Here is a 12,275-nt window from a genome sequence, read left to right on the forward strand (position 1 = left end):
TATATATAGCACATCTTCTTTATCCATTCATCTGTTGATGGACATCTTGGCTCTTTCCATACTTTGGCTCTTGTGGACATTGCTACTATAAACATTGGGGTGCACGTACCCCTTCGGATCACTACATTTGTATCTTTGGGGTAAATACCTAGGAGTGCAATTGCTGGGTCATAGATTAGCTCTATTTTCAACTTTTTGAGGAACCTCCATACTGTTTTCCAGAGTGTCTGCACCAGCTTGCATTCCCACCAACAGTGTAGGAGGGTTCCCCTTTCTCCACAATATATGCATTATTAAGTTAAAAAAATAGTAAGAAAGCCACTGACTCCAATATCTTGATAAGCAGTTAATTGCACGTGACAACTCACAAATGATAAAATACCCCAAAATCTGTTCATCTTCATTAAATTTAAAAACAAGAATAAATTAAATGTTGTACTTTTAAAAATATGATGATCAGAACAAGACATTTTTCATGGTAAGGGTGCAGTTAACCTTGATCTGGATAATCTCATAACTTGTCTCTAGGAATGTACATTGGTCTTTGAAGTTATGTAGCCCTAGATATAAAGAATACTAAAAATGTTCGTATGTTCAACCCAGTAATTCCATTTTGAGGAAATCAACCAAAATGTGGCAGAGCAAAAGTGTTCATCTTTATGTGAAAAATTGGAAAAACCTAAATATCCCATAATAGGAAGATGGCTAAGTAGTCCCATAATTATAAGATGGCATATTATTCATCTATTTAAACATATGTTACTAAAGTGTATTTTTTTCTAAATCATTTGGAGAAATGCCTATGATAAGGGCAGGAAGAGCAATCTTGCCAGGCAGCTGAGAAAGAAGCTAAAAACCTGCGTAAGGATCAGGAGCGTGTGCCTACCTCCCTGGGCTTTCTGAGTTTCCTTTCAAACCATTATGTTGGACAATTTAGAGTTGAAGTTGACCCTTGAAAAACATGGGTTTGAACATGGGTTTGAAGCAGGTCCACTTACATGTGGGGTTTTTTTTCAATAAATATATTGGAAAATGTTTTGGGAGATTTGGGACAATTTGAAAAAACTCGCAGATGAACCCCATACCCTAGAACTATCAAAAAAATTAAGAAAATGGTATGTCATGAATGCAGAGGTGCTAGTCTAGTTTATTATTTACTACTATAAGATATACACAAATCTATTATATAAAGTTAAAATTTATCAAAACTCACAAACATTTAACAGGCTGGACATAGCACCATGCACAATTGAGAGAAATGTAAACAAACATAAAGACATAGTATTAAATTGTAACTGAATAAAATATACTGTAGTACATTCTGCAGTGCTGTAATAATTTCCTAACCACCTTCTGTTGCTTTTGCAGTGAGCCTGAGTGTTGAGAGTATCCACTTAAAATGCCCTGTGAGGCTAGTCATCTCTGTGTGAGCAGTTCCTCTCTCCAGCAAATTGTACATTGCAGTAAAGAGTGGTCTCTCCTGGCTCTCACTATTAATAGTTAAGTTTTGGGAGTGTCAAAAGTTATATTCAGATTTTCGACTGTGTGGGAGGCTGAAACCCCTAACCCCTATGTTATTCAAGGATCAACTATATAGTTATTTGGGTTTATTAACACCAACTCTAATCAATACTAAAGGGATAAATGACCAAAAGGTAGTCAGTTACCATTGGCACAGCTCTATCAGAGGTTAAAATATGAATACTGCACTTTTGGACCAGTTGGTGAATGGCACCTAGTTTGCTGCCCTGAGCCCTCAAGCACTCCCTGCTTCTTCCCTGACTTCCTGCAATCCCTCTTTGGGACCTCTCATTTTGGATCTCCTAATTATTGAGCAACTAAAATGACTGCCCCAGCTGGGGCCTCCAGAAAGCTGTTCCAGCTCTGTAGCCAGCATTTGATCTAACTGGTACCATACTGGTTATGAAGTGTGTGTGTATATATATATATATATACATATATATATTTCATTTCAGGACAAACTTCTCCCAAATTTATTTCTTCGAACTTACTCCAAAATAAAGCTAACTCCATTGTGTTTTGCTTTAAATTACTACTTACTTCATCTGCATGGTTTTTTTTTTTTTTTCCCCTCAAAAAGCCACATAAATAAGGAGAGGACTCTGCCGCTAAGATAAACGTGAATGAGTATATGCAGTGCAGTGCTGAAAAAGCTTTTTACTTTTTTTGGTTCCGATTTCCACAATGCTCTTAGCTACTTTCACTGTTATAGTTAAAAGAATGTGAATTTTCCACATTTCTGCCTCTTTTGCCTGTGTTTTCAATATTTTCTCCATTGATTGGCTGATCTTTACAGTTTCTCCCAAATTGACTAACTTAATCCTGCTATTTTTACTAACTAGCTTTCATGCCTTCCTACCTTCTACAGAATAGATCCCCCCTATGAAGAATACTACGCCCTGAACAAGGGGTAAAGGGAAGCAAAATAAGAAACATATTCCATATTATCATAACTATGCAAAATTAATGTGTTAGACTGGGTTCTCCAAATGCAGGCTCCAAAATAGGATGGAAATTGTAAGGATTAGATTAAGAGAGATGCCTGTGAGAAAAAATGGGGAGGTATGAGAGAAAAATGGAGGGGATGGAAGAAAGACCACAAAGTAAGCTTGATCCCTAGTGATGGGCAGAGGGAAGTAGTTTGGGTGGAAGTATCCTAGACTACTGTGTACTCTAAGGAAAGTTTGGCAAGGCTATATGGGAGTCCTTAAGCCATAGTTTGTCATTAGAGGAGTCTTGTTTCTCAGAAATGAACCTGCCTTGGTATTTCCCTTGTCTTCGGTCACTGGCTGAAAGTCTTGGCCTCATGGCACAAATGGGGTGATGGATTTTGGCATGCAGACCCTGGGGCTCCTGTTCTATTACGCTCCTTGTAGTTGGAAATCTACAAGGTATGCCACCCTTCTTTTCCAGGTAGCCCCCCCCCAATTCCTCCTGGAAGAACAAGTTAATGGCTTCAGACTCTAATATTTGGCTGAGATCTGAAGCTGCAGGCACATCAAAGCATACACACATCCACAAAAATAAAAGATAAAACAATTTGCAAAGCTATGATGGATCCCCAAGTTGGTTTCATGAGGAAGCAATGAGATAAACATACACAATAGCACAAAAATATAGTACAAATAAGTACTATAAGCACATACAAATATAGTACACACAGGTGCATAGGATATAAGGGAAGTCAACTTTCTCTCTCTGTCCAGGCTGCAAAGATACCAATAAACCAGACATAGGAACAATATAGTTTTCTGTCTGAGTGGGAGGAAAGAAAGGAAAATGCATCTGTCAGGATCTTAGTTTTGTGCCAGGCACTGTGGTATGTGGTTTCATGTATGCTAACTTCAAATATATAGTACTATTTAAGTCCCTTATTGAATACTCATAACAACCTTTCACGTAGCTGTTATTATTCCTGCTTTACAGACTAACAGGTTTCAAGGAAATATTAGATTCAAAGTTGAATAACTTGTCTAAGATCACGCATCTAGTAAATGAGAGATCCAGAATACATTCCAAGTCTGTCAATACGAAAGTAAAGGGGAGAAGGTCATTCTTGGGCATTCTCTGTACATACATTTTTATTTATTTTCCCCCAAATCATCTTCCGTCTGCTAAGTTTTGCAGCTGAGGGTATTTTATATTGTGTTTTGGGTGAACCCTATCCACCTCACAGTGCAGGACAATCCTCTCACCAAAGGGACACTTCAAGGAGTAAAGGGGAAAGGTTCAATACCAAGTTGGTCTCTTTGCCTGTCTCGGGGTGTGGGGCCAATGACTGATCCTTTTCTGTATTCCAGTTTCAGGGAATGGTCCCTGCCTTGGTTACCTGTCCAGCCTTCTAGTCCTACTGTGACAGCACCACTCTTTTGACCCCTTCCAGTCTTTTGGATGTTTAGAGCGCTTTCCCAATGTGGGCCCTTCCTTATATCTCCTGCTCTTCTTTACATCTTCTGCCCTTCTAAAACTTCTAAATCTTTCTGCCCTTTACTTCTGAGGCCTCCCTGCATGGCTGATCCATCCTTGTGAATTTAGGGGGAATTAAGACCATCTTTAATCTGCTACATTTCTTTGCTAATCAAAGCTTTGTTACCACACATTCAGAGTCTCAATCTCCATGCAACAATGACTCCCGTTAGCAAATAAACATATTCAAATTGTTCCGCCATCATTACTTCTTGGCTTATGAACATAGGGCTTCCTGGTATCCATCTTGTCCAAATTAAAGCCCATCTTTGGTTTAGGAATAATTATAGATGTAATTTACTGATCACTTTGCATACATTATCTCAGTTCACCAACATAACAGATGGATGTTATTACCATATGTGTTCTAGAGAACAGGAAATTGAGATGTGGAATAGATTTAGTTCTCTGGAAGCAGACATTGAGATAGATTAGTGATCAGCACCTTTGAAAGTAAGGGGGCAGAAGCACGACTGGGCAGAGGAAGAAGTCAAACTGTGATATAGGCCTGACATAACCTTGGCTGACAACCTGGAGCTCTGGGTCGAGTATTGCCCATCAGCATCCCATGGGAGCCCCAAATGGCCAGCCATTTTTACATTTTCCTTTCTCCATCACTGGATGCAGGCTGTCGTGGAAAAGCATGACCTTGGACAAGGTGAGTCTCAACTTGGCAGTCACTAACAAAGTTTATACCTGGAAGCTGTCTGCCAACTGCATTCCCCACAGCCAAGAGCAAATCTGTCCTTGAAAGGGCACCCAAGTTGTACATCTCTGTGTCTAGAATAAACTCTAAGAATCCAGGAATTTATTAAAGGTTCTACAGCTAATAAGTAGCAAAGATTTGGTACCAAGTCTTTTGTGACTCAAAATCCGTGTCTCCCACCAATTCATTCTTGGTTTCCAAATATCCATTCAAATCAGCTACCAGAATCACTTTGGGGGATTTCTTTAAAATAGGGATATGTGGCCTCAATCCTGTGAGATTCTCATTCAGTGGACATAGATGGGATCTGGGAATCCCACCCAGTGTATAAAAAGTGCCCAGACTGATTCTCAAGTACACGCATATTTGGAAACCATTGCTATCAAGAATATTGATGAGGAGACGACACCAAGCAGAAGAATGGAAAAAGTTTTAAATGCTGGACTATATATGTGGCAGAAGCTATGCAATGTTTTTGGGGGTGCTAAAATTTTTAAAACCAAGATTCATCCCTCTGGGCTGATGTTGTCTAATGTCAGTGGTAAGCTCTCTCTAGGGTCCTGCATCTGTTTTGTGTTTGCTGTTTCTCTGACCCTCCTGATGTAAAAACATTGGAGAAAGTACAGCTGCTTCATGATTCATGAAAGCAACTGAATCTGTAAGTGAACTGAAGAATTTGCTCTGTATGTAGCTCCTAAAATGTTTGGAAATGAATTTTAAGAAGCCCAACTCTACTTTGCTTTTTGTCTTTCACAGTAAAATTGGAGATAGATTGATGCTTTTAAAACTGATCCTAAAACACAATGCAATCACTTTTTTAAATGTAGTAAATTCTTCAAAAATGTAGTAAATTCTTTAAATTTGCACATTTAAATAAAAAGTACAATTTTTTAATCAAACAGTACTTAATTATAATGGGACAAGGGTCAGAATAGAAATGTAATTGCTAGATGAAGTAGAAATTTAAAGCAAAATTGACTTGTAACTGAGCTAACAAACTTTGGAGCCAGGATTCTTTCATTTTTTTTTTTATTATTAGAAGGAAGACAGGGGTCAGATTCTGAGGGAGAGTTCTGTCTTCAGCGGGACTCTCAGGACTCCAGCTGTGGAGGAATAAAGAGCCAGTCATGGTGATAAAAGTAACAAAATAGATATCTTTAAAAATACACTAGATGTTACATAAGGTTTTTGGTTTTTTTTTCCAAATTTTGTCTCATTAGCATGGGCTTTTTTAATATGAAAAAAATCCTTAAAATAGTAGATCAAAAAGGTTTTATGCTGAGATAAACAAAGTGTATATGACTTGTCTCTGGTTTGGGACAATATCTTGGGATCCTTGGCTATATGACTTTTGACTTCTGGGACCATTTTAAATGGATCATGAGCCTTGCCTCAGCTGCCACAGGAAGTTTGCATTCCACCTTGAGCATGGGAAAGAAAGTTGTGTAAATGCTGGGTAAATATTTCACAGGATGTTTCCTCGGTAAGTAATGGATGTCCTAAGGTACAGTTGCTCTGTGTTAAACTGCGGTGGTTGAAATACATGAATATTTCAGTTCCAACACTAAAGACAGACAAGAGGAAATTACAGTACTGGTTCACTGAGCTCTTTAAAATCATTCATCTGGGGGCCTCCAACGATCACACAGTATCTGTTTGAATCAATAAATACAATGATAACTGTTTTTTTTTAAAGATTTTATTTATTTATTCATGAGAGACAGAGAGAGAGAAAGAGAGAGAGAGAGAGAGGCAGAGGGAGAAGCAGGCTCCCAAGGAGCAGGGAGCCCGATGCGGGACTCGATCCCAGGACCCTGGGATCATGACCTGAGCCGAAGGCAGACGCTTAACCATCTGAGCCACCCAGGCGCCTGATAACTGTTTTTTTAAACTTATGTACTTAGAACCATTGAAGTTCGGCCTTGGAAGAAAATCATCAGCCTCCAGGAGAAAGACTTACAAAATCAGCTTCTGTTAATGACCACAGATATCACAAATCTAGATTTCCCCTTTGGAATCTCAAATGGGTGAATTTAATTAGCTCCCATAATTAGAAGCACAGGGGTGCCTGGGTGGCTCAGTTGGTTAAGCGTCTGCCTTCGGCTCAGGTCATGATCCTGGAGTCCCAGAATTGAACCCCAGGTCCAGCTCCCTGCTTGGTGGGGAGTCTGCTTCTCCCTCTGCCCCTCACCTGACTCATGCTCTCTCTCTCTCACTCTCAAATAAAAAAATAAAATCTTAAATATATACATACATATATATATATAAATATATAAAATTAGAAGCACAGCTAATTATTACAAGTGGCCTTGGAGAAAACAGTCCACCTTGACCCTGAGCTATCTGATCTTGAACTTTTCCATTTCTTCCTTTTATTGCTTCTCTTCTATTTCATCCAGACAATACCCACATGAAAAATGTTCAAAATGAAAGTTTCCTTTAACTGATATTCAAGATGTCATTTAGCTCGGAACTTTATTATTTAGAGAGAGAACATGTAGCTAATATTAACGATGATCTTGTTCCATTGATATTTATCTACAGATTAAAGACACCTGCCCTTCCCTCATCTGTTGAGGAAGTGCTTCCTGTCACTCATATTCTCCATAACCTCAGATAAATCACTGGTATAATCACAATAAGCATTCTAATCTTGCCATGACATGATGTTTAGGAAGAAAAATCTAAAACCTTTTACATAAAAGAAGTTTCATAATCTCAAGCTATGAAAAGGGGGAAAAGGCATACTTACCATAGGTACTTTTTACCATGAATTCCCTGACCTTAATTTGATTAAAATCTCAACCTAAAGATTGCAACAATATAGATTTCTTTAGAGTTTGATTTTTCATGTCACTCAACTTTGAATGAGAAAAACCTCAATGTGGGGCAGAAAGGGTGGTAAAGCGGAAGGAGAAGTTAAGGACGGAGCCGCTCTGCAGATCAGTGTTTGAAAGTGAACAGCGGATTTGACGAGCAGCAAAAACCACAGAATATAGTACCACATCGTCTTTCTGTTCACTTCGTTTCACACACGATTCAGGCTCTTCCTACTGTCTTCTGCCACCTCCTTGCTCTTCTTTACTTATTTCACTGATGTCACTGAGGTAGGTAACCTGGTCCAATCCTGAAGAATTGAAGGGAGGAAGAGAAATCTACCTGTGAAGTTTTTCTGTCCCTGATATGCACAGGAAATGAAGACGTTGCCTGGCATGCTTGGAATTGGGAAATTGTGTGGGGTGTTCTTCCTGATCCCACATCTGGGCATCTGGAGTATCAACGGTAAGGCACCTATGTAGATAATCTCTTGTTTTTTCCCCAGGGGGTGGTGGAGGGACTGCCTCGCTTGCAATGTCAAGTGGATAATGGTGGATGAAACATGTAGTGAGATTTGCTCACTGAGCACGTTCTAGAACATCAACCAAACAAGAGCATGGTTTTCAAGTCATAGCTTGGCTGATTTTCTTAAAAAACATGTTCCGATGGTGAGGAAAGAGAATTGGGCAGATGTTATAAATAAGGTACAAATTTATCACTACTTCTAGCAAAAATGCTCTGGATGCCATCCTGATGATTGAATAGCTTGGCTTTTCGAGACGGAGGCAAACAGAGTGCTGTAGTGTTCAGCTGGATGGGTGTTGGATAACCGGGCTTGTACCTGACTCTGTGGTTACTCTTGAGTAATGTCACTAAATAGAGTTGCCCTATTTGCCTCAGTGGGGTGTGTGCCTGGAGAACACCGAATGAGAAAATGCTCAGAAATCGAGGATCAGAGCATTCTGTCATCGTTTCTATTAGGCTCAAAGAGAACGGTTCTTACCTGGGTGTCATGTGGCATAGAAAACAGCTTGAGGTCTGCATAGATGATGTGTGGCCACCTCTGCAAAGATTTTATGAGGGCAAAAAAGCAATTTCTTCCTTCTAGTGAGTTCATTTTCTCCCTTACATGGACACAGGGGCCCATATATTGAAAGACTGTAAACAGCTAGCAGAAGTTTCTGATTTTCTCAGGTCTGATTTCAAATCTTCTGCCTGGTTATTCCCACAAACACACATACTCTTATCAGTTTGTGTGCTGTGGTTTTAAGCTGGAAAATATGGTGACTGAAATCCTGTAGAATGTCATCTTAAATTCTGGAACTGCTTGGTTTGGAATTTGTCTCCGTGGATGTTAGGATGACACACGACCAGGTGCAGAATAAAAATTCCCAGGCACCTAAGCATTGTTATGTGTGCGAGTAATTTACATTGATGAGGTTCTTAGATGGCTGGCTGGGTTTTTAATTTTCCATCAGATGCCTAAAATCACACAGCTATAACTGGAGTCATATATTAAATAGAATTCATACCAATTTGAAGAGCACATAAACTATCCTCTGTGAAATTGAGGAAAATAATGTTCAGTGCTGGGGCGCCTGGGTGGCTCAGTCGGTTAAGTGTCTGCCTTCGGCTCAGGTCATGATCCCAGGGTCCTGGGATTGAGTCCTGCATCGGGCTCCCTGCTCAGCAGGAAGTCTGCTTCTCCCTGTCCCTCTGCCCCTTCCTCTGCTTGTGTTCTCTCTCTGTCAAATGAATAAATAAAATCTTTAAAAAAAGAATGTTCAGTGCTGTATCACACTGGGAGTGGGGTACAATTTCTATTCCCCTCCCAATGTGTTTACAAAGCTAGACTGGGGCCAGGGAGGTTAAGACTGGGTTTGTTTACTGGCTCTGCCACTTACTGTGTGACCTTGGTGAAGTTTCTTATCCTCTCTTAGCCTTAGTCTCCTAACTTGTAAGATAGAGATAATAATTATACCTAAAATATGGGCCTATTGTGAAGACTATAAATGCAATAATATGGGTGAAGTGCCTGGTATAATAAGTGCACATAATAAAAGCTGGTAAATGTTAATGGTGTTTTGCTGATATTATTTTCACCAAGCACCCCCCACAAAATTCAGTTAAGTGGGAAATAAGTGTTAATGTTATCGTTTTAAATAGTTGAGCTTTTAAAGCTTAAAAAAAAAAGTGAATAAATAAAATACACTGCACAATATATTTGACCCCAACTATAGAGAATCAAATTATTTGGAAAATGAAATGGAAAGCCTCAAAGTGCCAACCAGGTTTACTGTAAAGCAGTTGATAGATTGAAGCATTACTTGCATTAAATTTAAGATATAGGTTGAGATAAATGTTTAGTGAGAATTGTTCTCCCAGACAGAGCTGATGGCTCCATTCCTTAAAACCACATTAATTTTAACCTATTTATCTTGGGGATTTTCTGTGATTTACTAAATTACTGAGTTCTTTACACTGGCACGGTTTCAAAATGCCTAAATATTTTTTAATTTTTAATTTAATTTTTCTTTAATTTTTATGGATTTCTTTCCCTCCACTTAAAAGCAATATGAGATCTGTGTGCCTCTTCTCAGGAATGAGGCTGCATCTACCATAAGGTTGGAAAAAAATGTTATATTCCTATAAACTTCTTGTTTAAGGTCCTTCTTTATAATAAAATTATGCTTGCTTGCTTTTTGTGTTTCTCAAAAAAAAAAAAAATTAGAGGGAACTCTGCCCCTTGGTATCTGGCTATGATTTCGATCTCTGTCTTGATGAAAGGAATAAAGGTGTCCGCACCTTCCTTTCACGCACAGATGGGCAGATTATACTGGGAAGAACGAGGCCGCAAGTGGAGATGCATCACCAGGGAACAGCTCGCAGCTGCGAGGCTTTGGACCACTTGTTCAGTTGAGGATCAACCAAGGATTCCGTCTCCAAGCAGGCCGGAGTCCTGCAGTTAATGTCTGGGTACCACTGGGCACTATATGTGGCCTGAAATGAAGACAGTAGGAAATCTTTGACTGACCGCTGCTTATTGTGATAAAAAAAAAAAAATAAATCCTAATCTGATCTAGTACCAGAGGCCACTTATGGTTTGGCTCCATCAAGAACACATTAGTTAGGTCTGAGTCTCCATTTGGCACTTGTCTATGTCCTCTTTCTCCTTCACTATGATAGTTGAGTATGGTCCGTGGATCCATACCCCACATCCCACTCAGATTGTCCCTTCACTGGGAACTGGCCATATCCTTGGGTCAGAGCAAAAGCAGGGCAGAAAGTGCTCCGCACCTATCATTTTTTGAAGTTCCTTTTTGATAACACAGTGTCTTTTTCAGGCTTAATGTCATGGCTCTAGCTATTTGTTCCTATTGAAATGTGTACCTGGTGTGCTGGAGGTAGAACTCATTCTTCTGCCAAATGCTTGTGTATTGTTATTACCAAAATGCCTGCCACAAAATATGATTATCTTTTACGTAAATGTCTAGGAAAATAGTCTGCAGCTAAAGGACTTCCTGGATTAAGGCATGAAAAGATTAACCTGTGTGCTGATAAGAGCCTTGAATAGGCTTTCCTAACCCTGAGTCTTTAATTGTTGCTTCCTCTGTCCCACTATCAAAATTTCCTCTGTTGTAGTGTTGAAGTCAAATGCTGCTTATCTTGCTCTCCTGGGGCTTTCCTACTTAATTTTCATTATTTGTGAGTTTCATCTTTACTTACGAGTTCCAAATTGTTGAAGGAAAAATGTTCAAAGGTGTTCATAATCAGGTCACCAAATTAAATCCATCTTTTGCTGTGTTTCTTGGAAAGGCAGTGGCAGAGTAGTTAGGATCAGGGACTAGAGCCAGACCGCCTGGATTACTGTCCCCTCTCTGCCATTTACTGTGACTGTAACCTCTCTGGTTCTGTTTCCTCATCTCAGCAATGGGGACAATATTGACACTGATCTTATAGGGTTGCTGCAGCAAGTGACTTAATTCTATACAACACTTAGAACACATTAATTTTAACCTTTATATCTTGAGGACTTCCTATGATTTACTTGACGCATCATTAAGTGCTGTGTCACTTTAGCTAATAATGTTCTTTTAGTCCAAAATTTAGCTTGATAATTCCTTTCAAGTAGGCTTGAGAGGCCATCTCTTGTTTGGGGTTGAGAAAAGTTGTCTATAAATAACTCTTGATATCATTATCTACAATCATCCACAGTTACCAAGCGATAACAAAGCTTTGGTCGTCATGTGACTCCAGTGACATTGCCTTTGTGAGCTCTTCTATCGTATGCACTTTGCCTCTCTTTTCTAATAGCCTCCATTCCCTTACCTCAAAATAAGCTCAGTCTTACCCACCTATCCTTTCATGGTCATGGCCTCTGATTTACATGCTTGTCTCTATGGAAGCAATTACGGTGTGCTTGTGCCCACATGTGCAGGGGTATCATTCTCAAATGCTCAGAATCTAAACTTGTCTAATTTGAGGCTCACTTTGAACAGAGTCCAGGAGAGTGTTGGAACGGCCATCTGGGCTAGTCATAGGGAAACCCCAAGTTTAGCTGGTAGAGCTAACTTCTCCTTTTCTCCTTCCTGTTAGCCATATTTATCTTGTGAACACAACCTGGAACTCACGAATGTCATTAGCATCTCATTGTCCAGAAGTGGTTATAAGGCAGGCTGGGGCACTTAGGTTCTAGCTGGGTGGTTGTGGCCTTATTTAATTTTCTTCTACCATTTAGAAGAGGAGAATTAATATTGGGGAACAG

General features: G+C 39.5%; 1 protein-coding gene across 4 annotated transcripts in view; it reads left to right on the forward strand.

Annotated features, from left to right (window-relative positions):
- The first annotated feature begins 7,506 nt into the window (after positions 1-7,506).
- Positions 7,507-12,275, forward strand: part of BTLA (B and T lymphocyte associated) — a 31,243-nt gene continuing 26,474 nt past the window's right edge. For all 4 annotated transcript variants that reach the window (XM_081797100.1, XM_081797108.1, XM_006749663.3 and 1 more), the window contains exon 1: positions 7,507-7,975. In XM_081797100.1, coding sequence (XP_081653226.1) covers positions 7,888-7,975 — 88 coding nt within the window. In that variant the 5' untranslated portion in view covers positions 7,507-7,887. The remainder of the gene's footprint in view (positions 7,976-12,275) is intronic.

The sequence above is a fragment of the Leptonychotes weddellii genome, chromosome 1, assembly GCF_054177405.1.
Source record: "Leptonychotes weddellii isolate Sample4059 chromosome 1, ASM5417740v2, whole genome shotgun sequence".
Taxonomy (NCBI): domain Eukaryota; kingdom Metazoa; phylum Chordata; class Mammalia; order Carnivora; family Phocidae; genus Leptonychotes; species Leptonychotes weddellii.